General features: G+C 42.5%; 1 protein-coding gene across 1 annotated transcript in view; it reads right to left on the reverse strand.

The window, feature by feature from the left end:
• The window catches only part of ETV5 (ets variant 5), a 59,418-nt gene that overhangs the window by 5,029 nt on the left and 28,012 nt on the right, over positions 1–26,377 (reverse strand). The window contains exons 6-12 of the mRNA XM_010853886.1: positions 25,867–25,996; positions 24,681–24,971; positions 13,487–13,746; positions 11,128–11,184; positions 6,259–6,327; positions 5,935–6,104; positions 1,153–1,254 (exon numbers count right to left, since the gene is read on the reverse strand). Coding sequence (XP_010852188.1) covers positions 1,153–1,254; positions 5,935–6,104; positions 6,259–6,327; positions 11,128–11,184; positions 13,487–13,746; positions 24,681–24,971; positions 25,867–25,996 — 1,079 coding nt within the window. The remainder of the gene's footprint in view (positions 1–1,152; positions 1,255–5,934; positions 6,105–6,258; positions 6,328–11,127; positions 11,185–13,486; positions 13,747–24,680; positions 24,972–25,866; positions 25,997–26,377) is intronic.

The raw sequence follows: 26,377 nt of genomic DNA on the forward strand, positions 1-26,377 counted from the left end.
GGTTGGATGGTGCCTTAGAGCCTGTACGAAGCATGAAAGTCTGAGTTTTATCCAGAAGACCATCCATGGAAAGTTTTAATAATTTAAGGAGATGAGAGGAATATGGGGTCATGTTACCACCTGCCTATGAGAAGATAAGCCTGGTTTTAGCACAAGACAAGTTCTCAGCAACAATGACCACATAATTCTGAGTGCATCTACCATGTAAAGACTGCCTAAATGTATAGATGCTAGAATCTGGGTAACAGCACAGTATAAAATCTGGTTAAGAAAAACCAAAGAGTTGCCATCTTCATCTTCTGCTTATACACGGCTTTTAAGATTTTGGTCTTTCACCACCTATCACAATAAGGATTTTGTTCTGGCTTCCTCAAAATATGCTTCATCCTTTATTCTGCAGCTTGTTATCAGGCGATTCTGCTCCCATTTTGCAAATCTTGGCTTTTTAACTTGTAGTTTCCAGTTTTTGAAAAAGATTTCCTTAGTCCTAACACTTAAAGAGTATTAAACCAACATATTTGGAGGTCTTGGTGTCTTAACAACTAAAGACTTCAACTAAGCTCTTGTGGGAGCAGAGACCTTTAAGTTGATTCTCTCCCTGGCTCCTTTATGGATGTAATAGTTGGCCTAAGTATCTGGACAATTAAAAAATTTTTTTCTTTGGCTGCACTGGGTCTCTGTTGCTGTATGCAGGTTTTTTCTAGTTGCGGCAGGGTGGGGGGCTACTCATTATGGTGGCTTCTCATTGCTGAAGAGCATGGGCTCTAGGCGGAGGGGCTGAGTTGCCCCACAGCATGTGGAATCTTCCTGAATCAGGGATCAAGCACTTGTCCCCTGCATTGGCAGGTGGATTCTTAAATCACTGGACCACCAGGGAAGTCCTATCTGGACATTTCTGTAAGTCGAGACGGTTTATTTCTCTAAATAAAGCAGAGGAGGCTAGTTTTCCTACAGAGTCTTCCACAACCTCTGGTTTTCAGGTACCCGAGAGTATTAAAGGTGCTCTTTGTATCTCATTTAAACTCATTTTTCCAAGATCTTTCCTACCACAGAATTATGAAGCTAACATTTCCTCGAAGCCATTAGTCTTATTACAGAAGCCCTGGACAGTTTCTCTGAGAGTGATCTTAATTGTCTCTCATAATTGTTCACCTTCTGCATGATGCCCTTTTCATAGTAATAGCGTAGAGATCGGCTGAGCTTGTCATAGTTCATGGCTGGCCGGTTCTTCTGAATGCCCCAACGCCGAGCGACCTGAAGAGACAGGAAAGCAATGGAAACTCATTCCTTGGGTCTAGTGGGTTTCCTCCCAATCCCAGGAGAGCGTTCTAGAACCCAACTGCTCTGGTCAGTGATCCATTTCTCTGACCTGAATGGAAAAGCACTTAATTCCCTTAAGACCAATATTCAACAAAGGTGATGATTCAGTCATAGATGCTAAGAGGTGAGACCTGGAGGTGGAAGAATCCTAGCATTTTAAGATTGCAGAGGGCTTGGCTAGCATCCCAGAGGAAGCAGGCTCTCTACTGTTTCTCCACATATGAATTATTGACCAATACCCATAGACCATTAACATGTTGCCATTAAGTGCTATGGTTTCTGTAGCAGTCAATAAGGAATAATTAGAATGGTCATTCCTGAAACATTAGAAACACACTAGTGAGTTGCTAATGGGCCAGCAGAGCAAAAGTTCAATTCTAATAAGATTGGAGAGGGGCTGGGAGATGTTTACGTATTGCAGCTCATGGAGTAAAAGGGAATCAGATCATTTCAGCCTGCTGCCATCCAATCCCCTGCTCCCAGCGGACTTGCAGAATGGACATTAAAACATGTAGCACCATTATCCATTTAATGAAAAATTAACATGGCTTCCCAAACAGTTGTGAAGTGCATTATATCTAACCCGATCCACCTGAGGTGCAGTGATGGGGGATGTAATTGGAACTCTGGGCAAAGAAGCCTTAAAGCAAGAACACTTACTAGTGGAGCTCAGCAAGACAGTCAAGCAACTCTGCTCAAGTATCCAACATCCCAAGCCCTACGTATAAGATGACTGTCAAGGCAGATTAACCTTGGAAATATGAGGCCTTTAAATGCATGCAAACCAGCGATCATATTTGGAACATTCTGGGTCAGTTTTGAAACTTAACCAAAATAACTACATTCGTTTAAAAAAAAAGGTAAACATGGAATGAGAAGTAGGGAGACTGCAAATAGAAAGTGAAAGTGAAGTTGCTCAGTCGTGTCTGACTCTTTGCGACCCATGGACTGTAGCCCACAAAGCTCTTCCGTCCATGGGATTCTCCAGGCAAGAATACTGGAGTGGGTTGCAAATGGAAAAGTGGATCATAAAGCCACATTTCACTTAAAGTATTATTCAAAAGTATTTGGGGCAGAATGAAAGCAACATCTCAACTCAGGATTCAAGATGACCTTTAATAAACATCAGAAATGATCTGATAAGGAAGAAGTGCATCTGTCCTAATTATATTACAAAAATTCAACAGTCATGATTCCATTTTCCCTTGTAAGAAACTATGTGAAGGTTAAATTTCCATTCATTTGCTTCATGCCCCACAGCACACGATACCCTGGTTCTCTGCCTTTCTCCATATTGCACCCATTCAACTCTTTGAAATGACCAAAAAGGCAAAATTAAGCAAAAACACATCCCCTGTTTAGAGAAAAACAGTTTAAGCCAATAGAAATAGTGGTAAGAAAGAAAAGCTGGTAAATCAATACATGTCCATTTTTTTTTTTCCCCAAAAGAAATAACACCATGAAGGTATTATTGAACTGCTGTTGGCCACAAGTGATGCAGGAACCCTTAAAAGAGGCCCAGCCTCACATTTGACTGTATTGCAATGGTGGAAAACAGTTCTTGACTATTTAACTTCAGCCATGGCCTTTCTTTGCTGTCACTTGCATATGCAGTAGCTGTACTGGAGAGAGGTTTTGTATATGTGTAGACTTCAAAGCAGCTCTGGTAGCCATAGTTACTGACTCATCCTCTTGGGCCAGGGCCCTGTGATTCAGTAGCCCTCACTGGGGCTGCTCCTAATGCAGTAATCATGATGCGGCACAACTGCAGAGCAGCTGGGAATAACGGCTGCCCCATTTTTGGGGGGGTGGAGGGAGCAGGCAATAGCTCGCTGCCAGCTCCTTCTTTCCTTCGTCTTTCACATTTGTTACTTTGATAGCATCTTGAGGATGGAGGCCGAAGGAGTTAAAAACAAAACAAAAACCCAAACTCACATCTCTCTTCCTCTCTTTGTAAGAGCGCAGCCACAGCACAGGGAGCGGCTCTTTCTAAGCAGCACGTCCTTTTAAACCTCCCGATGGCATCAGTTATCTGCCACATGTTCAACAAACAACCCTACCCCCCAAAATATTCATTAATGCAGATTCACAGTTAAAATGGCTCCAGATTAAAGCCGAGTCAGTCATAATTGAGAGGGTGCTAAGCTGGATGACTATCAAAAGACATTTGATTAGGGGGCCTGCCAAAACGCAGTTCTAAAACCACAATTTCCATGCACAGTGTAATGGATATTATGGATAATTACCCAGAGTGCACTACTCAGCCACACAGCTGCCTACAATTACGTCCCAAACAGCTTCCTCCTCCGCTTCACCCTTCAAGCTCCCCCCATGACAACTTCTTACAGCATTTTTCGAGGAGTTGGTATCTTCTTGACACTACCAAGAGGAGGGCCTGCCAAGTTATACAAGGATTAGAGAGTGGGGAAAAAAGTGCTGCATGTCCTGGGGCCAAAGCGCACAGTGGAACAGAGCTGATCCTGGGGTTAAGGGAATGGAATATTTCAGAGTTCATGGAATGCTCGGGGATTTCAAGCTGCGGTGGCAAGAAGTACTTTCTGAAGAAACAGAGCTGTTTAATCAGCTGAGAGAGGCGCAAGGCCACCAGGAGACTCCCCTGTGACTGGGCAGCTTGGCATTTATGTGAGCATTCTGGATTAGCATTAGTGTCTTTAAGAAAGCCGGGGTCCTTTGCCATCTGTTCATCATTTGCTTTACCATTGGTTGGAGAGCAACAGATTCAATAACGGCTTTACAAAGGGTCATAACCAGGTTTACCTGCAGCTGTATAGCCTCTGCTTAGGCCCGAGGCAGTGGCAAAGAAGTCGTAAAAGCTCCTTTTTGTGAAATGAGATAAATCAAAAAGGGCTGCTCACATGACAGACTTGACTTTCAAAAAGCCTCAGTGAGTCTGGGCGACATGCTTTCCTCAAGCCTCATACAAACCAGGCCACATTATGAGGAAAAGAATGTGGGGTGGATGCTTTTCCGTGTGGCCGGAAACATGGCTCCATTTCTACACGACTTAGCCAAAAGACACCCTCAGGAGAACACAGCAGTACCAAACTTTGGCTTTGAAGGTAGAACAAGTCTTAAAAGAAATTGTATATGTATGTACATAAGTATATCTTCTCTAACGGCCTTTAATGAAGCCCGCCTTCCTCTACCAGTCAGGATTCTCCTTAAGCCTCCAATTCACACATTCTCCTTTGCTCATCTTAACTTTCAGGCCATTTTCTCCCTCCAATTTCCTGCCGTCAACCCCCATGCCCACCTGTCCCCTTGGGTGTACTAAAGTGAGCCCTGGACCTGACTGAACATCTACAACCGCAGTTCCTGTTCAGAGGCCTCCGAGAGCATTGTTCTCATTCTAATCACACCAACCCGAAGATACCTTTTTGTTCTGCTGGCTTAATGTGTAACACTCAAGTATATGCTACCAAAAGAAGCATATGTCAGACTTTCAGGGAAGTTATTTCTTTTCCATTTCTAACCTCTAGATTCTAAATCAAACAAAAATCAACCCCTTTGAAATAATGGCAAGCCCAGAGCCTGACTTAATTTGCTTTGTGATATTTAGGAAAGGGGAGATTCTATGATGTGTCCTCTCCTTTGAAGAAATGGCATTGGTTCTGTCCACTGGCCTTTCTGTCAATCTGGGCAAAAAGATGGTAACAATGTTTTTTTTCTATTAACAAAATAAGGGAGGTTTTTTCTATTAACAAAATAAGGAAGGTTGGCTATCTCATTGTAGTACTTTAAAAAAGAGATAGTAAGAACCTGATGACATTAGCTTTTTTGTGTTTGCTGTGCTGGGTCTTCATTGCTGCGCCAGTTTTTCTCTAGTTGAGGTGAGCAGGGGCGACTCTAGTTACAGTGCTTGGGCTTCTCACTGCGGGGGCTTCTTTTTTGCGGAGCACAGGCTCTAGTATTCGGGCTTCAGTAGTTTTGGCCTGTGGGCTCACCAGTTATGGCTGACTCTCGAGGACAGGCTCAGTACTTGTGGTGCACAGAGCTTAGTTGCTCTGTGGCATGTGGGGATTTCCCAGACCAGGTATTGAACCTGTGTCTCCTGCATTGGCAGGTAGATTCTTTACCACTGAGCCACCAGGGAAGCTCCTGTGATATTACATTAAAACAAAACAAAACACTAGGTTTCTGAGATTGAGATTGACTCATCTCTGATAATGTTATTTCTCTTGAGCCATTTTAAATACACCATAGGACGGTTGCAACCTATATTACCAAAATGTCTTACAATCTGTTCACATAATCTCTGACACAGGGCTTGTGTCATATGAGGGCTTGCACCAAAAAAGAGTTGGTATCACTGAAAGCACACTTGAAAGACTTTCCAAGAGAGAAAGCAGACCCTTTTAGAATGTAAGTCTTCATGGCCTCCTTCCCCAGAGTTTGCAGAAGGGTTACTAATACTTTTTACATATTTTGCAGTACAGAACTTTGCCTTTCCCATTAATAGAAAAAGCACTGTCAAGCCCATTGGCCAGGCCAGAATCTGAATGAGAAGAGCATATCTGACACAGTAAAAAGGCTAGATGGAGAACTAAATAGGAACAAACATCAACAAATCAAAAATCAGCACCCAGTGCTTACCTCTTCGGGTTCTATCAGCTTGAATTCCATGCCTCGGCCTGTCCAGGCAATGAAGTGGGCGTTGGCTGGGTCGTCAAGAAGGGTAACCAGGAACTGCCACAGCTGAAGGGAACCTCGCCTCTGGTAAGGGGGCCCCTCCCGATACATGGTGGGCTCTTGTTTCACTTTGCCTGTTCGGGATAAAGATACATATGCGGTACTTTAGTCTCAAGTTTCTCACCTGATTTGGGCAAATGTCGCCAACCTGGCATCAAGACGACTGACAAAGGTGCTCTGACACGGTAAGAATTCCAGCTTTGCACCAAACCAGATGGGGCTACTTACCTTCCAGTCTCTCGGGAACGACACAAGTGTCGTCAAAGTACAACCGGGGATCCTTCTCATATGAAAAACCTGAAAGAGAATTTAGAAAGAAGATGTTGCTTAACATGGATCTCCGCTATGAGAACTCTGAAGGACTAAAACAGAATTTTCTATCATTTCAGGTCCTCAGTCCAATGAACTGCTGTATCTATGCCAGACTGAATTTGCGAGAGAACTTCACAAGAACCTAGGTGTTTGTGTTCTGATGCAACTGCGTGCTCTGCAGTCAGAACGGCATCGATTCCTGCTATTAGAGCCGAGACTGCAGGGAGGCACTGAATCACCAGAACGTTCCTGCACATCTTACTCCTGAGGTCTGCATGGATCAGTGACTAAGCCTTTATATCTGAAATGATATCTCATCTATTTCAGCTGGCCTCACTGGGGGGGATCTAATTGACCTATATGTGGTCTTGCCGTTTCCCTTTTAGCAAATATTAATTTCGATCTTTCGTACAGCTTGTCCATGCTGCCCACACACTTCATTCAATTATGAAAGAGCTTGGAAGGTAGAAAATGATGCCAAATGAGTAAAGACTGTGACAAACAATAATTTGAAAGGTAAGCTGGAGGTATCATCACCTCCAGACACTGTGAAAGGAATATGAAGAGATATTCCAGCAGTAACACTTATTGCATTGTTAAGAAAAGAGGGGAACTGACTGGGCCAACAACATATGTAAGTGGAAATGAAAGGAAGGCAGGGCAAAAAGTGGAAGGTGTCCAGGAGAAGGAAGGATGATGGCTTAGCATTCTAAACCCACTAATCTGGGACTTTCCTGGTAGCCCTGTGGTTAGGACTCCAGGGTCCCAATGCAGGGGGCACCGGTTCAGTCTCATTGGGGAACTATGCCACATGATAGTGCCAAAAAAGTAAACCCACTAACCCCTAATACGGGTTCAGTGCTGACCACCAGGTCAGCAGGCACCCTGACGAGGCCAGCAGCTCAGAGCAAAGCCAGTTAATAGACAAGCATGGTGGGACCACACCCTTGCTTGGGGTCCAGCCTATTTCAGGGGTGAGCATCCCTGTGTACTCCCTGCTAACCACATGCTTCTCAAGAGGAAACACCAGGAGCTCCTGTTTGCATGGCGGTACTCCCCACACTCAGTTCTCCGGTCAACTCGTCTGGCATGTGGACCAGGCTTATGAGTGTCAAGTATGTGGTCCCGGCAGGCAGGGGAGGCCATTTGCAGTGAAGAATGAGCACTAGATTTTTGAGAGGGATTTTCTATGACTTAAACTCCCTGGTAAAGGCTCCAAGAAATAATCTGTTCATTACAATCAGCTTGGATCAAGTTCTTCTTGGCAGGATCAGCACAATTTTAAAGAGGCCTGGGGTTGGGAAAACACTGCCCAACTTGGAAACAGATTGTTTTCAGGTTTCGTATTATTCATTTTGTTTCCTCAGCCCCAAGCATTTTTTTCTCTGCTTAACTACAAAGAAGTATATTTTTATGTAATCCAATAGATATTTATGCTGGGCACATGTTTGTGCTAGAGAAGAGGGTAGACTCGGTGCTTGCTCTAATGGAGCTCGCATCCCAACTGGTGGAGACAGATGACAAAGTAGGCAAAAAAAACAACAACAAAAAACATGGTGTAATGTGAAGAGCATGGCCCCTGAAGCCAGACTGACTGGATCTAGGTTAACTGTGTGGCCTAGAACAAATTAGTCTCTCAGTGCTCCATTTTTCTCATCTAAGGATTTGGAAGATAATTCTTACCTCACAGGCTTGTTAGTGAGAATTTAATGAGTTGATATATATTCTGTTCATTGACTGATTTATCCTTACAACAGAGAGCTTAAGAATAGCTCCCAGTACATAGATGTGCAATGCAGGATAGTTAAAAGAAATCAAGACAGTAAGGACTTGCACATTATGATAAATCTCTACAGTTAATCTCTTAATAGCACTTACCTTATTCTGTCATGGAATTCTAAGTTTCTAGAGGGTAAGGACCATATTCTGAATATCTTAGCATCCTTATTGCACCTAGTATGTAAGTGCTCTATAACTATTGGAATAAATATGAAGGAATCTACAGTTTTCCATTAAAAGATTTAAGAATGCAATGCTAACTTCTCAGGGACTCCTATAATTTTCCAGTTTGGTACTAGGAAACTGACTTACAACAAACTGTCACAATGTATATTAAGAATTGCATAATCCATCAGGCTTTGTATTTTCTGCCTTGGCTGTTGGGAAGCTATGTATTTCCTGACTTTCTACATGAATTTTGCTACTCTGATGTTTTAACAGCCTTAATATAAAGTCAAAAGTAAACTACAAAGTTTACACACCTGCCAAAATTTCTATGTTATATTTAGAGCTTTTCTTTGGGCATAATACACTCACAGTATATAGGGGAAAAAATGTAAACCTAGATTAAATTCTAGGTTTGGTTTTCAAACTAATCAGATGAAGCCCTGCCCATGAGTATCGTTCTGGTATATTTTGTGGTTTCTAGTCATTGCCACATGTGGTTCTCTAAAACATCTGGAAGATGCTGTTGGTTTAAGTGAATTTGTCAGTTGAATTTGCACAGCAGTTGCCATCAGTTGTGGTCACAACCATCTAGTCACTCAAAGGTGGCAGGAAGGAAGAACCTGTTTGAGGGGCAAAGTGGAAATGAAAGATTCAAAATAGTATGTAAAGATTCCAGGTGAATGCTAAGGCAGGATGGCTATCTTAGTAATCACAGATGCCAATCAGAGACACTTGTCTCACTAACTTTCACGGGCATCTGTGGTCAAGCCTGTATAAGGAGAGAAAAACTGTGTCAGAGTAATTTAGAGCAATTAAGAATGCAGATATCTTTGAAACTAACTTCTTTGATTCAGGGAAGAAGTGGGGGAAAAACACAAGCTTGCCAGATATTCTGTGTGTAGTAAGCAGCCCCAGTGCCTTACTAAAAGTATTTCCTTTAAGAGCATGCACCTCTTTAAATGTTGTAGTTATGCAAAGTGTTTTCCTCTTTCCTAGTTCACCTGCTACAGACATCAACTGCTGCAGAAACATTTGGGAACCTGGAAGAGAGCCCTACTACACATGTGTGCCCATCACAGAGGTCCAGTAGACAGCCCTTCCTTCTCAGGGCTGGACACTCACTCAGAATATCCCTGGGTGCCCGTGGCAGCCACACTTGGTCTCCCTTCCAACCAAGTCATTGGGAGACAGCCACCCATAGAAATCACTCTTGTGAACCAAATCACTCATAATAACCAGCTAGTGCTGATTTACCAGCTCTTTCAAACTAGCTCTAAAACTCTAGAACAGTGGTTGTCATCCTTGGACACAACAGAATCACCCAGGGAGATTCACAAACTACTAATGCCCGAGCCCCATCCTAGAATTTCTGATTTAGTTGCTCTGGGTGAAGCCTGGACACCAGAAGTTTTAACAGCTCCCCAGGTGATTCTAGGGATTCCCAGGTAGCGCAGCAGTAAAGAACCTGCCTATCAAAGCAGAAGATGCAAGAGATATGGGTTTGATCCCTGGCTCGGGAAGATCCCCTAAAGGAGGAAATAGCAACCCACTCCAGTATTCTTGCCTGGAGAATTCCTTGGACAGAGGAGTCCGGTGGGGTTGCAGAGTCGGACATAACTTAGGGACTGAGCAATTTGCACACAGGTGATTCTAACGTGTAGCCAAACCTAAGCCTTACAACTCTAGTAGTTCTCTCATGAAATTAAAAGACGCTTACTCCTTGGAAGGAAAGTTATGACCAACCTAGATAGCATATTCAAAAGCAGAGACATTACTTTGCCAACAAATGTCTGTCTAGTCAAGGCTATGGTTTTTCCAGTGGTCATGTATGGATGTGAGAGTTGGACTGTTGAAGAAGGCTGAGCGCCGAAGAATTGATGCTTTTGAACTGTGGTGTTGGAGAAGACTCTTGAGAGTCCCTTGGACTGCAAGGAGATCCAACCAGTCCGTTCTAAAGGAGACCAGTCCTGGGTGTTCATTGGAAGGACTGATGCTAAAGCTGAAACGCCAATACTTTGGCCACCTCATGTGAAGAGTTGACTCATTGGAAAAGACTCTGATGCTGGAAGGGATTGGGGGCAGGAGGAGAAGGGGACGACAGAAGATTAGATGGCTGGATGGCATCACTGACTCGATGGACATGAGTTTGAGTGAACTCCAGGAGTTGGTGATGGACAGGGAAGCCTGGCATGCTGCGATTCATGGGGTTGTGAAGAGTCGGACATGACTGAGCGACTGAACTGAACTGAACTGAATGTGAGGGTGCATCATGGTTGCCTGGAGGGCCTGTTGGAATACAGAGCTGGGCCCTAACCCTGGAGACTGATTCAGTAGGTCTGGAGTGGGGCCTGAAAATCTGTATGTCTAGCAAGTCCCAGGTGAAGCTGATGCTGCAGGTTTGGAGAATCACACTGCTCTAGACACTTACAGAGATGTGCATGATAGGAAATAAGACATACTTCTGAGGAACCGTTCTAAGAAAGAAAGCCTTCCCTGTTTCAATGTTTAAAAGAAGCCCTGAAGGTCACGACGTGGTTCCTAAGTTCCATTTTAGATAGTGTTATCTACAGCTGTATGGCCGCCTTGCATGGAAAAGTAGAAACCAGGCAGTTCACTTTCTTTCTTAAAAGTTAGGGTCATTACTACAGAAAAGGATGGCAGCCCTCACAGGTCAGGGGCGTGCCTCAACTCTGTGTCCGAGATGACTGGGGATCACAATCAGTGAGTGCTTGTGTTCACAAGCTAAGGAAGGTTTGAACTATGATCTCAAATCTTAGCTTGGAAACTGAGCCACTTTGGGCTTCCTTGAATATTATAATTTCTTAAAGAGCTACTTACCTTCATGGCTACCGGAGAAGTAGCCCCCTCTCATGTAGGACTGGCAGTTAGGCACTTCTGAAAGAGAAACACACTCCTGTCAATGGTCTCTGCAGCTGAAACTGGCAGAGGGAAAGCCCTTAAACCTCCAGCCCTGAGGTCATGTCTTTCTGGCCTTGTCTTGGGAAAGGGGTACCACCCATTTTTTGCACCCCCCACACTAAAAAAAAATCTAAAATAAGGGGAAATAAAGAAGAGGAAGCAGAGACATTACTTTGCCAACAAAGGTCCACTAGTCAAGGATATGGTTTTTCCTGTGGTCATGTATGGATGTGAAAGTTGGACTATGAAGAAAGCTGAGCACGGAAGAATTGATGCTTTTGAACTGTGGTGTTGGAGAAGACTCTTCAGAGTCCCTTGGACTGCAAGGAGATCCAACCAGTCCATCCTAAAGGAGATCAGTCCTGGGTGTTCTTTGGAAGGACTGATGCTAAAGCTGAAACTACAATACTTTGGCCACCTCATGTGAAGAGTTGACTCATTGGAAAAGACTCTGATGCTGGGAGGGATTGGGGGCAGGAAGAGAAGGGGACGACAGAGGATGAGACAGCTGGATGGCATCACTGACTCGATGGATGTGAGTTTGAGTGAACTCCAGGAGTTGGTGATGGACAGGGAGGCCTGGCATGCTGCGATTCATGGGGTTACAAAGAATCAGACACAACTGAGCAACTGAACTGAACTGAAAGAGGAAAGAGTTTCTAAACGTGCAAGCTGCAAAATTCCCACTCTTTCCATTAATGATCTCATTTGATAAGCTTGGCCTACAAGATGGGTAATCAGTGAATGTGTGGGTGGGGGTAAAGAGGACCCCCAAAGACAGCTGGAACTTTGTGTTTAACTTTCTAGACAAGAAGCCCAAAAGCAAACAATAGGTGTTTCAAGATATTATACCTCTCCCTGTGTACACTGGCAGCTGAAGGACACAGGAATTTTCCCAGATGAAAGTATTGCAACAGAGTAGTGACTCCTATGAAGCAACCAACAGGACAAACTTTTCCATGGCATACCCAGATCCCATACAGCCATGACAAACCAGATACTTTCTCAGAACACTATTCAACAATAGAGTCCCGTCCTATGTGTGGACTCTCCTATACTTATATTGGGAGTTCAATGGGTCATTGTATTCAAAAAAGGTCACAAAACTAGAGGCAGGACTAACATGCAGAAATATCCTTTGTCCAGTGACTTTAAGATAACAGGCCTTAAAGGGCATTATGAGAAACGCTGGGCTGGAGGAAGCACAAGCTGGAATCAAGATTGCTGGGAGAAATTTCAATAGCCTCAGATATGCAGATGACACCACCCTTATGGCAGAAAGTGAAGAACTAAAGAGCCTCTTGATGAAAGTGAAAGAGGAGAGTGAAAAAGTTGGCTTAAAGCTCAACATTCAGAAAACAAAGATCATGGCATCCGGTACCATCACTTGATAGCAAATAGATGGGGAAACAGTGGCTGACTTTATTTTTCTGGGCTCCAAAATCACTGCAGATGGTCATTGCAGCCATGAAATTAAAAGATGCTTACTCCTTGGGAGGAAAGTTATAACCAACCTAGACAGTATATTAAAAAGCAGAGACATTACTTTGCCAACAAATGTCCGTCTAGTTAAGGCTATGGTTTTTCCAGTAGTCATGTATGGATGAGAGAGTTGGACTATAAAGAAAGCTGAGCACAGAAGAATTGATGCTTTTGAACTGTGGTGTTGGAGAAGACTCTTGAGAGTCCCTTGGACTGCAAAGAGATCCAACCAGTCCATCCTAAAGGAGATCCGTCCTGGGTGTTCATTGGAAGGACTGATGTTGAAGCTGAAACTCCAATACTTTGGCCACCTGATGCGAAGAGCTGACTCATTTGAAAAGACTCTGATGCTGGGAAAGATTGAGGGCAGGAGGAGAAGGGGATGACAGAGGATGAGATGGTTGGATGCATCACCGACTCAATGGACACGGGTTTGGGTGGACTCCGGGAGTTGGTGATGGACAGGGAGGCCTGGCGTGCTGCGGTTCATGGGGTTGCAAAGAGTCGGACATGACTGAGCGACTGAACTGAAGGCTGGGTGCCAGCAATCTTCAGGTATGGACTCCGGTATACTCTGCGTGACATCTGAATGTCTATTGTGCTTCCTACCATTTGCATGACTTTTCTGTTTTGTATTAAGTTATGCATAAACATGTTTGCTTTAGTAGCTCCTAACTTCTTTGAAGGCAAACTTTAGAAAACTAGTCCCCAAAGCCCTGCATACAGAAGGCACTCAGTAACAACCAGACAAATGAATGAGATGATGAAGAAAAGAATCATATGATGTTATGCTCACCTGAATCAACGCAGTAATCCCGGGGCTCCTGCTTGATTCCCATTGGTGACTGGAACCCATGTGCTGGGGGACCAGGCATGCCTGGGACCCCATGTTCATAGAGTGGGTCATGGTATTCTTGTTTGAATCCCTGAGGGGGTGGGGGAGCTGCAGGAACAATAGGTTCTGACATTTGCCGGTGGTAATTAGGGCGATTATCTCCAGGAACTCCTGACTGAGGAGGGAAGGGGTGGCAGGGTTCAGACAGCTGTCTCTGAAATCTGCAAGAAGAAAGTAGTTACACTGTTTAAGTAAATATAGGATGAGTATCTACTATGATTTTAGCATTGAGGATTACAAATTCAAAGTACTCATTAATGCTTGCTTCTGGATATTTCATCCTTTTCTCCAAAATTATATCACACATTTTAAACCTCGTGAGTCAGGGACTGGCCCAAAAAAAAAAAAAAAAATACTACATCATAGTTTATTTTCTGTGCATGTTTACTTCATGCACAGTCTATGTGTAGAGTTGAGCCAGATTATGTATCTGAATATATAAAACCAACTATTTGCAAATATCACTAACATTAGATTATGTTTGTTCATTGATTCATTTGCTCATCTGTAGACAGAATTAATTTTTAAAGACCAAAGAGCATTTAACCAGAAATTAACCAGTTAGAAAACATAGTTCTAAAAAAAAAAAAAAAAAAGCCATATGTAACAGCAATCAAAAACAAAATCCCTAAGAAAAATCACAAAATGTGTAGGCTATACAACAAAACTTAAAACTTTTCTGAGCAACAGATCTAATTAAAGATAAAATGTTTAGGACTTGGAAAGTCCTGTTTTATACCATATGCCAAAATAAATTTTATATAAAGATTTCAATGTGAAACCATGATAGTAAACATATACGAAGAAAAAATAATCTTGGGGGGGTGGAGGAAAAACCTTTCTATATATCATACCAATAGCAGAAATCAAGATAAACATGGGTATGTATCCTTGCATAAATTTCTGTAAGTCAAACAACAGAAACAAAACCTAAGGAAAGACAAACTGCGGGAGTAATTCTGTAATAGTTAGGAAATACGAGAAATAAGACCCAAATTAAACTGAAAATCTCTAGCAGCTATAGCAATGTTCATACGGTTTGATATAAGGGCCATGCTTTGTATTCTTAGTAGCCTATAGAAAGAAAACCCACCCCCAACTCAAGAACGCTGCAAAGCAAAAGAATAAAAGAATACAGACTGCGGTGGGGGAAATTAATAAAAGATGGACATGCCAACAGAAAAAAATGGGTAAAGAACACAAATAGGAAAATCACTAAAGAAATGCAAACAGTCATAAACAAAGTTCAACTTCATCAGTAATAAAAATAAGTCTAAAAATCAACAATGTAAGCCTATAAGGTCTTACTCTCTACTTTTAGTTTGAATCCTATCAATAGCTTGAAGCAAATAACTTGATCTGAATCAATTTGTGACATCTAAGGGCCAACAGATTTCTAGAATATCAAGATTTAAAATTTTAGTGAAGAGATTCGTGTGCAGAATAAAACGTTTTAAATCAGGGCTCGCTCTCTGAGTCTTTACTGTCTTACCAGTAGCAGTACCACAAGATCCTTTATAACCGGAAGATCCCCAAACTATTTTACATACATTTATCCTTTTATACCAAAAGCTCAGGATCTGCCTGATGAAATTACTGAAACAAGTTTTATGAACTCTAAGGATCAGGGGGTACTGAACGCTGTGACAGTGGACTGGCAATCAGGAAAGCTGATTTTCAAGGTTACTGCTATTTCAGGAAAGCCTTGCACATGGTCTTCGAAGTATAAATCTGAAACTTGTGTTTAGGCTTGACATTTAGAATACAGGCACCAGCAACAGGCTGCAAACCTGATTTTGTAAAGAAAATTCTGAAGTGGGCAGGAAAGTAAAGATATTCTTTAGGCTTATTTTCATTAAAGTACCCAGAGCTTATGCCAGCAAGAACAGTAACAAGGGCACCCAATGTCCATGTTTTCTCCCCTCCTGCCTCTGCAACCTTCCTAGCACCTTCCAAGGTGACCTCCCCAAATCGCTTCCTTGATGGCTCTGAGATGGCACAGAACCAACTCTGCTCTGTAACCAGAGCCAGTGCAGCTGGCAGGCCCATCACTTCACTTCCGCTCAGAGCTCATCTTCTCACTTTCCAGAATGAAACTCTAGAGTTGGCCTAGTCCGATGCCCTCAGGAAAAGGTGCTTCCATGTGGGTACCAGCCAGCAACCTTCATCCCCTCCCTGCAGCATAACTTTAAGGATGTATGAAGCTTACAGGCCTGGCATCTGTGGAACACATTCTACAACTGGGATTGGCTTGTCCTGGTTTGTTGCAAAGGGCAGCTTAAGGGTAGGTCATAAAACCAGCATATTTGGAAGAAAGATTTCTCTCCGAGCTTGCTGCCGATAACAGCTTTTATTTGCAGAGATTAGTAAAGTAATTCAGTTTTTGTCCTCAAAATACACTCTGCACTTCAACCACTGTCCTTCATTTGAACCCCCTTCCCGCAATCCTTTTGAAGTAGCTTAGAATGTGTTGTATACATAGTACAGCTACGACAGAGATGCCTGTTGTTTACTGAGGCAGGCAATCATTTTCCAAGGAGGGAAGGCTTGGTTCCTAACAGACCTCTTCCTACCCCCACTAGCCACCCCGCCCTCCACCCCCACCCGTTATCCCAACAGAGCTCAGGCCATCATGAGCTCACAGTTGGTGAGCAAAAGGACACTTCTGACTACTGAGCAAGCCTATATTCAATAGGTTACAGATTAAGGCTTTCTCAGTGCCAGTTTATTTAAAGAACCAGTTATTTATTTATTTGTCAGACTTATATAGCGCCTTTCCTCCCAAGAGCTCACCCACGCTACCAACATTTGGTTTACATTATGAAAACCGTTAGATGCTTTTTCTGCATTTCCTTTTTGGTTTCTGCTGCCAACACAGAGTAAACACAATACTTAGAGAAAAAAAGGAGAAAAGTGTGGATTCAAAGAAGGCTACACAGTGGCTTTGGGTGCCCAGTGAAGGAGTGAGCAGTTCAGAGGCCAGCTGAAATGATATGGAAAACTGGCCAAGAAACCACCACCACGTACTTAATATTCCCGTTAGAGCAAAGAAAAAATTGACAGCGAAGCAGCACAGCTCAGTAAAAGAGGCTCTGGCTGCGAAGTTGGCACATCCTGGGCTGAAATCCAATCTTTATCACTTATTGACCCAAGGTCACAGAGCTAGTTACATAACTGCTCTGAACCTCAGTTTCCTCATCAGGAAAGTAAGAACAATCAGGTTACTTGTCCCATAGATCTGTTGTAAAGGTTACCTAAGACAACCCATGTAAAAGGTCCCAGCACACTGCTAGGTTCTTAGATACCATTACTCTCAAACATCAACTATCCAACCTCCTCCCCACAGCCTGCCATAAGCTAAATTCAGAAATTATGCAAAATGGTAGGGAAGATCTTAAGGACTGGGAGACTTTCACGCACACGAGTTCCCTTGCTATCTAGACAGCCTCTAGTCTCCTTTCTCAAAAAGAGAATGCTGATTTTTATTCCAGGTGGTACCATGCCACCCAATTTCAATTAATATTTATTTTCCTGCCATATACCAAGAGCCAGGCACTGTTGCAAAAGAAAACCCAAACACTGTCCCTAAAAGCCCACCAAAGAGCTCTGAAACAGCTCTCAGAACTTTGTGTGAGGCCTGTCAGCAATTAAACTCAAATTGGCCCATCCAAACTGTGATAGAACACAGAGATGAGAAACCAAGTATGCCTTTTAAAGGCCTAGATATTTGATTTTTCAAGATCAAATATGCAAGGTGATATAAACACAAGATCTTCCCAGGAGATTAGACGGTAAAAGTATTAGTTTTTTATGTATACAACATTAATGAGTCTAAAGATGAAAAGATTAGGGGTAGAGAACTTTACATTTTTAAAACTTTAAACAAAGAGCTAAAAGTGTATAGGTAATAGAATCTATATCATTTTAGGAAGATTCCTTTAGTAGTTTTCTTTATGGAACATAAAAGTGATTTTTAAAACAAGATTGTCATGGAAGCTAACATTTGAGTACTTTCCCTATGCCAATGTGATTAAGTCACCCAATGATTCTATGTGGTAAGTATCTAGTAGTCTCCCATTTTCAGATAAAGAAACCAAAGCTTGGGAAAGTTAAATGCCTCCCCGAGGTCATACAGATAGGAAGTAGCAGAGTTGGGACTCAATTTCAGATCTGTTAATCAGTTCAACTCCAGAGCCTATATTATTCATACAATTGTTTCAATAATTGCTTTTAAATACCTTCTTGATGACATTTAAACATCATACAGTCCAGGCAGCTAGAAAACTTAAGTTTGGAAATTCAGAAATATACACTTGAAGAACTCTAGGATTGAAGAAATAATAAATACTTGAAACTGAATTTTTAAAATACCACAGGTCAGAACTTGTGGGGTATAGCTAAAGCAGGACTTGGTAGGGAGATCAAATAATCGATTACTTGTAACCAGGGTATTTTGGGGAGTAAAAAGAAAAGCTATCAGGAATTACTTTCACAAGCTATGTGACCCAGGAAAAACTGAAGGTATGGTCACCCCAGCCTTAGGAGAAATCTTATTTGGTCATGTATTTAGAGTATAAAGAAGCTACAAGTTAGCCAACCAAAGAAGCTAAAACAGAATAAACAAAAAATATAGAAAATTTCAGTAGGAGCAGAAACCAATGAAATAGAAAGTATCCAATAGAACAAGCAAATCTAGAGTTGATTTACTGAAAAGACAAGTGATATAACCTGCTAAGACTAACACAGTCTAGATAAATAGAATAAAAAATGAAAAATGGATAAACAGATGATGCTATAGAGGTTGTTAAAAGGGCACTTTTGTTCAGTTGCTCAGTCACGTCTGATTCTTTGTGACCCCATGGACTGCAGCATGCTGACATTAGGAACAGCTTTACGCCAATTTTTATTTCTTCATTTTTAATGCACATGGGCTTAGTTGTTCTGTGGCATGTGGGATCTTCCCAGATCAGGGATCGAACCCACGTCTCTTGCATTGGCAGGCGGATTCTTTACCACTGAGCCACCAGGGAACACCATGTGCCAATTTCTAAAACTTGTGAAACAAATTCCTAGAAAAATTTGTTAAATTCACTCAACTAAACAGAAATCCAGACCAAGACCATAAAAGGTGAGGATACTGAACCAGTAATTAAAAATCTTCCCACAAAGAAAATATCAGGCCCCAATGGCTGTACTGGTAAATTCTTCCAAAATTTCAAAGAATAAAAAACCCCAATTTCACACAAGCTATTTTGGAATATATAGAAAGGAAAATATCATTACTCATCTGGTGAGAATAACCTCAATGCTAAAACCCAACAGGGATAATATAAGAAAGGGAAATTATATATCATTCTCAATCATAAATACAGATGCAGGAGTCCTAAATACATGTTGGAAAACCTAGCCCAGCAATGCATATATGATTATATATAACAAAGTTTAGTTTATCACAAGAATACAAGATTGGTTTCATATAAAATCAGTGTAATTCACCACATAGAAAAATTAAAGAAGAGCTATTCATTTGATCTCAACAGAGGCAGAAGAAGCATTTGATAAGATTCAACATGTATTCATATTAAAAAAGAAAACCAACAAAACCCAGCATTCTAGGGATAGAAGGAAATTTTCTTCAGCTTAATAAAAGGTATAACAAAAACAACCCTATTTTAAACATAAGGAAATGCAGAAAATGAGCCCTCTTAAGATGCAGAACCCTAAAAACTTCCCATACTGGAACTGTTGTTGTTTTTAGTTGCTAAGTCATGTCTGACTAGAAGTACACAACTCAGTCTGCTGAAGATTCCATTAAGCATCTATGAAACTCAGTTTCGGACACTAAAGTGAATTTGTGCTGTCACACATAACACACTGTTAACAGGAGTGCATGAAAGGGATGTGTCTGACAGGCTACAAGTGTGACTCACTGTCAGGTTCTTCCCTGTCTAAAAACTAGAAAATGTGAAGGACAAAAATGAACAATTAGGGTAGACCTGAGAGAAAGGAGAAGAGAAAAACCTGCATATATTATGTCTCTTTAGCATCTTCAGGGAATAAGTAGTTTTCTACTAAATCACAATTATAGAAAATGTAAGCTCATCCTCTAAGCTCTAAAGTTTTGATCACAACCACAGAGAGAACCTTCTCAACAGGCCATTCAGACAACAAACCCTTTCTTGATGACTCTGGGGACTGGGTTCTGACTATCAATTTCAGCGTGATAGCCTATTGCAATACTAATGCCCGTAGGGAGCATCAAGAAGTAGAGGATTTTTAAAAAGGGAATTTTTTTAAAAATTGTTGTGCGAGAACCTTCTCCAGTTGTAAGTGAGCAGGGGCTACTCTCTTGCAGTGCGTGGGCTTCTCATTTCAGGGGTTTTTCTCATTGCAGAGCACAGCCTTCTAGGCACGTGGGCTTCGGTAGTTGTGGTGCATGGGGCTGAGCTGCTCCAAGGCATGTGGGACCTCCCCAGGACCAGGGATCGAATCCATGTCCCTGCACTGGCAGGTGAATTCTTTACCATTGAGCCACCATGGAAGCCCGAAGCAGACGATTTCCCCATCAGGGTTATCTTCTTAAATTTTGCTTTTTGATTTTTTGCTTCTTGCTGTCACGTGAGTGTGCAGTGGATTTCAAAATTCCTATTGAGTCACTAAGTCGTGTCTAACTTTTTGCGATCCCATGGACTACAGTACACCAGGCTTCCCTGTTCTTCACTATCTCCCGAAGTTTGCTCAAACCCATGTCCATTGAGTCGGTGATGCTATCCACCCATCTCATCCTCTGTTTCCCCCTTCTCCTCCTGCCTTCAATCTTTCCCCAAATTTCTAGATGCTGCATTTCTTAGAGGAATCTCTTCAGTTGAACTGCGGGGACTCAACTTGAGATGGAATGACAGTTTTTCTTTATACCATATCTGGCTAGTACTATGGGCATAACATAGGAAGATTTTTGCGCACATTGTAAACAGCACAATAAACTCCTATGAGAGTGGGAAGGTTGAATGAGAAGCAGTACTCCTTTTCAAGGAGCAGCTGGTCTTTAAGGGTAAATGAAACATGTCTGAACATGCCAAATTACATGGCATTTTTTTCCTCTTTGGGGGGAGGAAATCACGAATATAAATCATGGCTTTCAAATACAGTATTTATCTCTTAAAGCAAATTTTGAGTTGTAAAGAATTATATACTGATTATATAAAACATTAAGAATATAACTGACTAGATTACATAGTCTTAGCAAACAATCACTGTCAATAAACACATTGAAGACAAGATATTGAGCGAAATATGGTCTAAAGAAAGGGGTATACATCATGGTTTTTAAACCTCAAAAGAACTTGTTCTACTCAATTGAAGGAATAAGGCACTCAGCAAAACAAAAAATAAAGGTGTGACAACATGGGTTTAGATAAATGATGTAGGAATTAAGTGGAATTTTGTAGTTTTAAGAGAAAGTCCTGCTAGTTTAAAGAAACAGATGGATAAAATTCAAGGTTGAAATGATTTTTCAAGGTCCCTTACTTAGCTTTTAGTACATTGTCAGCAACCCCTCTCCTGTAAGCATAACCAAAGTGGGGTACTTATGTTTTTGGTTTCTAAAGGTAGGACCTGGTATTTGGCTATGTGACTTTTAGGAAGTCCTTTAGATGCTCTGAGGTCTAATTTTTTTTTTTTTAATCTGTAAGATACATTTTGTTTGTTTTTATCTTGCCTTTGTTACAGAGCTATTTAGAAAATCTCAGATAAGACTAATTTCCTTCTATCCTGCAAAATACCACATTTTTGTTATGGGGCTAATTTTGAAGTAACATTCCCTCTAACTTAAAAGCACAAGAAAAACTCCAGTTACTAACTAATCTACTCCAGTTTCAAGCAGGCATAAGTTATTAAATGTGTAGTTACTAAGCTTATCATGCTGCTGCTAAGTCACTTCAGTTGTGTCTGACTCTGTGCGACCCCATAGATGGCAGCCCACCAGGCTCCCCTGTCCCTGGGATTCTCCAGGCAAGAACACTGGAGTGGGTTGCCATTCCCTTCTCCAATGCATGAAAGTGAAAGTGAAGTCGCTCAGTCCTGTCTGACTCTTAGCAACCCCATGGACTGCAGCCTACCAGGCTCCTCCATCCATGGGATTTTCCAGGCAAGAGTACTGGAGTTTATCATACCTGACTGCAATTTCTATTGTGTTGTTAGTGGCTCAGTTGTGCCCGACTCTTTATGAGCTTATGGACTATAGACTGCCAGGCTCCTCTGTCCATGGAATTCCCTAGGCCAGAATACTGGAGTAGGTAGCCATGCCCTCCTCCACGGGGTCTTCCCAACCCAGGGATTGAACCTGGGTCTCCCACACCACAGGCAGATTCTTTACAGTATGAGCCAGAATTGGACTACAGATCTTAGTTTGTCTCATTTTCTGTGTGCAATCCTCTATCTACAAGCATAATCACTTGTCATGTTTTTGGTGTATTTTGCATCACACAGATATCATTATCTCAATAATAGACAAGCACAATAAGAACAGAATTGAGTACTGGGCACTTGATTCTTAGGGAAAAAAAAAAGTTGTCTAGGTGTGGGGGTAGAAGACAGGGGTACACCGTGATTTCCCAAAGTACGACAGTAATATTTCCAGGTCCTGCCCCAGACCCACAACTCCATCTCTGGAGTACAGCAAGAAGTCTACACTACTAATAATCCCCCGCTGAGGACTCCTCTAGTACACCTTCAGATCTGATAATACAGTGCTCTGGTACAGAAGCCCAAGAGCCCATGTTTGTTTGTGTTTTATCTATGCAGGCACCTGCCCTTCACCTCAGTTCTGTTAAAGATCTCAGTATCACTCTGTGTGTGGGTGAGGTCTTGATTTCAGACCCACCACTCCTAAAGGCGGAGGGGTAAGGGGAGGTGAGTGCAAGATGGAAGGCAGATTTCAGGGAGGAATTGCCCCCTAAAAGAAATATCTACTTTCTGGCTCCTGCCTTTGGATACCTGAGGACAGACACTCAAATCGCAGGGATCAAATGTCCTCCTTTTGGGAGGAGGCCGGGTAGCCTGGAGACAAAGCTACTCTATCACTGAGACTAAGGCATCCTATCTTCCAGGGCTGCAGGAAGATGAATAACTACCAGCAGAATTAGTAATAGGAGATTCTCCCCCAGTTCAGTGAGCCATTGATACAACCTGTTTACACAGGCTCTCTGCACATGAAATGGATTAAGGGAAAATATGAATAAGAGATTTAACACAAAGTGATTTCCCTTTACATATGGTATAACAAATTAAAGTTGGCTAATTATTTCAAATACAAAATATATACCCCACCTCAACCCGCCTCTTCAATTACTAATCTCTGCATACAATCAGAAAAGACAGTTTAAAAACACAAAACCGAAATTATTGAAATAAAAATGGTATCCAGGCCTGCGTTCACAAACTGGCAGGCCTCAGGGGTGATTCTGCCCACAGATTTTGTTTAGTCTGCAAAGTATTACTGCTGTAATACTTTACAGCAGTAAAGTTGAATTAGTTGCCAGCTTTAAAAAACAAAAACAAAACCCCTGGAATTTCTACACTAAAATTCCAAATTTCCAAATTCTCTTAAAGAAGTACAACTGTTATTACAAGCTAGTGACTAACACACACTTTGAGGTACCTGCCTCCTTCAGATGAAGCGGCTTCCTGTGGAAACTGAGGCCCACCACTGAGCCAGCCAGTGGTCAGCCAGCCAGTCAACACTCTCTCCCCTCAGGCCCTGTATACCATTGGTGTTCACGGCCCCTGGATCAGCAGGGGGAGAAACACTAACCAGACAAATTATGTGGTTCTTTATGGTGACTTTCACCGCAAAGGGGGAAGGGAACTGGAACCAGACAAGAGTACTTGCTTTTTTCTGCATTTCATCTAGAAATAGTGACCTCCAATTAAATACCAGCAGACATCTGGGTTGGACCAGGCCAGAGGAAGATAACTTATATATTCTTCCTCTCCCCCAAGCAGAGCAAGAAAGGACAAACAATAGTCATCACCTTGTAGCCATTGGTAACCACAGATAACTACCTGCCTACCTTATCACTTCATTCCAGAGGGACTGAAATAAAAAAGGCCCCCAGAATATCCTGTATTAAGGGAAGGCCACAAGCACGCAAAGTTCTAGAATACCACAGATAACGAACTTCAAAGGCTGGGACCTAAGAGGTTAAGTTTGGTGCTTGCAGAGTAGATTCCTTTTACATCTTAGTTTTTCTGAGAATGAATCACTTTGGACAAGTTATTCTGATGCCTCTATTTCCTTATTAAGAATGCAGAAATACCTGGAGTGAAATCAAGATCTCTATCTCAAAAGTAGAAAATTAAAAATACAGTCCAAAAAAAAAAAAAAGAAAAAAACAATCCTCAGGTAATCCCCCTACTGTAAAAATGTATTAAAATCAAATGAGTAATAACACCTCCGATAACTCAGCAATCTTCCCTAATACGTAAGTAAAATGGTAATAAAGTATTAATGGGTAGCATAAATCAAGGTATGATTCTAGCAGGTGGTATCCAATGAGGAGCCAGCAAAGCTGCCCTCAGCCAAGGTCAACAGACAGGGTCAACATCCTGGGCAGGTCCGTCTTCCTCTGCTTCTACAATGGGGATGAGTACCAGCCACCTCTCCCTTACCTACTTCATAAGGGTGTTGCAAGGCCTATATCCCCTCTGCAGTACCTTAGGAGCAGGGTGATACGTTGTTTAGTCGTTCAGTCGTGTCTGACTCTGTGTGACCCCATCAGGCTCCTCTGTCCATGGACTTCTCCAGGCAAGAATACTGGAGTGAGTTGCCATGCCCTCCTCCAGGGGATCTTTCTGACCCAGGGATCGAACCTAGTCTCCTGCATTGCAGGGGGATTATTTACCACTGAGCCACCAGGGAAGCCCCAAAGTGATAATATAAACAGGTCATATTCATATTATTAGTAGTCTTACCTCAAAACATGCCTCAGTGGAATGAGAGCTTTATAGGTACCTGGCAAATGACTACTACTTCCCCTCGCCCTCAGAGATAGAGGGGTGGGAGGAGGTGGTAAAGGAAGCCCAGATCAGCACCCACCTCTGTTCTGATGGATACTGGTTTTCAGGCATCATCTTTGGCATCTGCAAGGGCTGATGTGGCGGCCGGGGGACCGCAAAGGTTTGCTGCTGTGGTCCAGGTTCCGGAAGCGAATGAGGGGTGGGGGTGGGGCCCACACCTGGGACTGGGCCAGCTGCAGGGGCATGTGCCGCCGAGGTGGGCAGAGTTGCCTGAGGTGGGGGAAATAGGGAATTCTGATGGGTGGGAGACAGCGGGGTGGTAGGAGGGGTTAATGGCTTGAACCCAGAGGGAGGCTTCCTATCATAGGCACTGTAAACAGAAAAAGAGAAGGAACCATTTAGCCGCAATGAAGCCATTAGTGTGGTCACCAGGTCCAGCAGAACTCGAGGTTGCAGCCCACGGTTGCCAGGAAATGACAGCATTAACATAGTTAAATTGCTGGCAGCCCCGAGGGAATATTTGTACCTCTGAAAAGTGACAAGCACACTGCGTCACAGGGACTTGTTTAACACTTCTAGTGATTCTTCTCAAAGATAATTTTAGCCTCAGCTTCCGGTTTCCTTTTTCCCCTTTTCTAAAAGAATTCTCCATGTATGCGCGTGCAGGGGTGGATGGATGAGGGGAGAAATTAGGTCCTGGGGGAGTTTTCTGGCCCCCTCTCCCAAGAATTCCAGGGTTCCCAGGAACAAGAACCTTTGAATTTTCTGCTGTAACATCACTTAACAAAGCTTCTCCTCCCCTTTTCAGGCAGATCTATGTTTATCTTCTAGAGCAAAGAATGATTTAAAATTAAAGCTTCATTCCTGGGGCTTGGATATTCTTAAGTAAAGGGCACTGGCATGGGGATTTTCTTCATATATTCTGATGTGAAGATTACTTCTTTGGTGCTTAAAGTTCACATTAACATATGATAGACATGAAGGAGCATATAGTCCCTCCCTTGAAGCCACAGATCAAATAGCCCAGCATTCAGGGTTCTTTCCCTTGGGAGGGCTCAGGGCCCCATGAAATCAGTCCCCTGCAGGGCTGATTTAACAGTTCTGCACGTTACATGCAGACAAAGCCCATTTGGACTGGCTACAGCTAGAGGATCATTATACTGCCACCAGAGACGGGTGCGCTACACTGAGCGTCTGCTGAATAATACTGGAAACAATCAACGAGCCGGCCACTTCCTGGCCAGCCTTTCTCTGGCTCCACTTACCAATAGTTGTAGAGGCACTTTTCTCCATAATTAGCACCGAGAGCCTGCTCGTGGCTACAGGACGACAGCTCAGAGGAGGGGCTGTGCAGCTCCCGTTTGATCTTGGTTGGAGGTGGGGCATGAAGCACCACTGAAATCAGAAGAGGGATGAGGGGAGGGACAGAGAGGACAGTGATTAACAGGGAGCACAATGCTTCCTTCTGCAAACCCTATACTAGCTGATTGTTCTTGGAACTCATGTCCAGTCACACGCCAGAGGAAGCCAAACACTTAACACAGAGCCTTCCATCTAAAACCAATGAAAAGTTCTTTAAAGTCAGAAATCATCATCTGACACTTTAAATTAGCCAAGGTTCCCCACCCCCACCCCCACCCCCGCAAACTTTTTCTATGTTGGGTCCACTGCCTGGAGGCTCTGAAGCCCTTAAAGATCCTGTAGGTGATGGTGCTTCAAGAAAAACACAGGTGTGATAAGAATGCCAAGGATTGCAGACAAGAACAATTCTGTTTT

The sequence above is a fragment of the Bison bison genome, unplaced genomic scaffold, assembly GCF_000754665.1.
Source record: "Bison bison bison isolate TAMUID 2011002044 unplaced genomic scaffold, Bison_UMD1.0 scf7180017864333, whole genome shotgun sequence".
NCBI classification, from domain to species: Eukaryota; Metazoa; Chordata; class Mammalia; order Artiodactyla; family Bovidae; genus Bison; species Bison bison.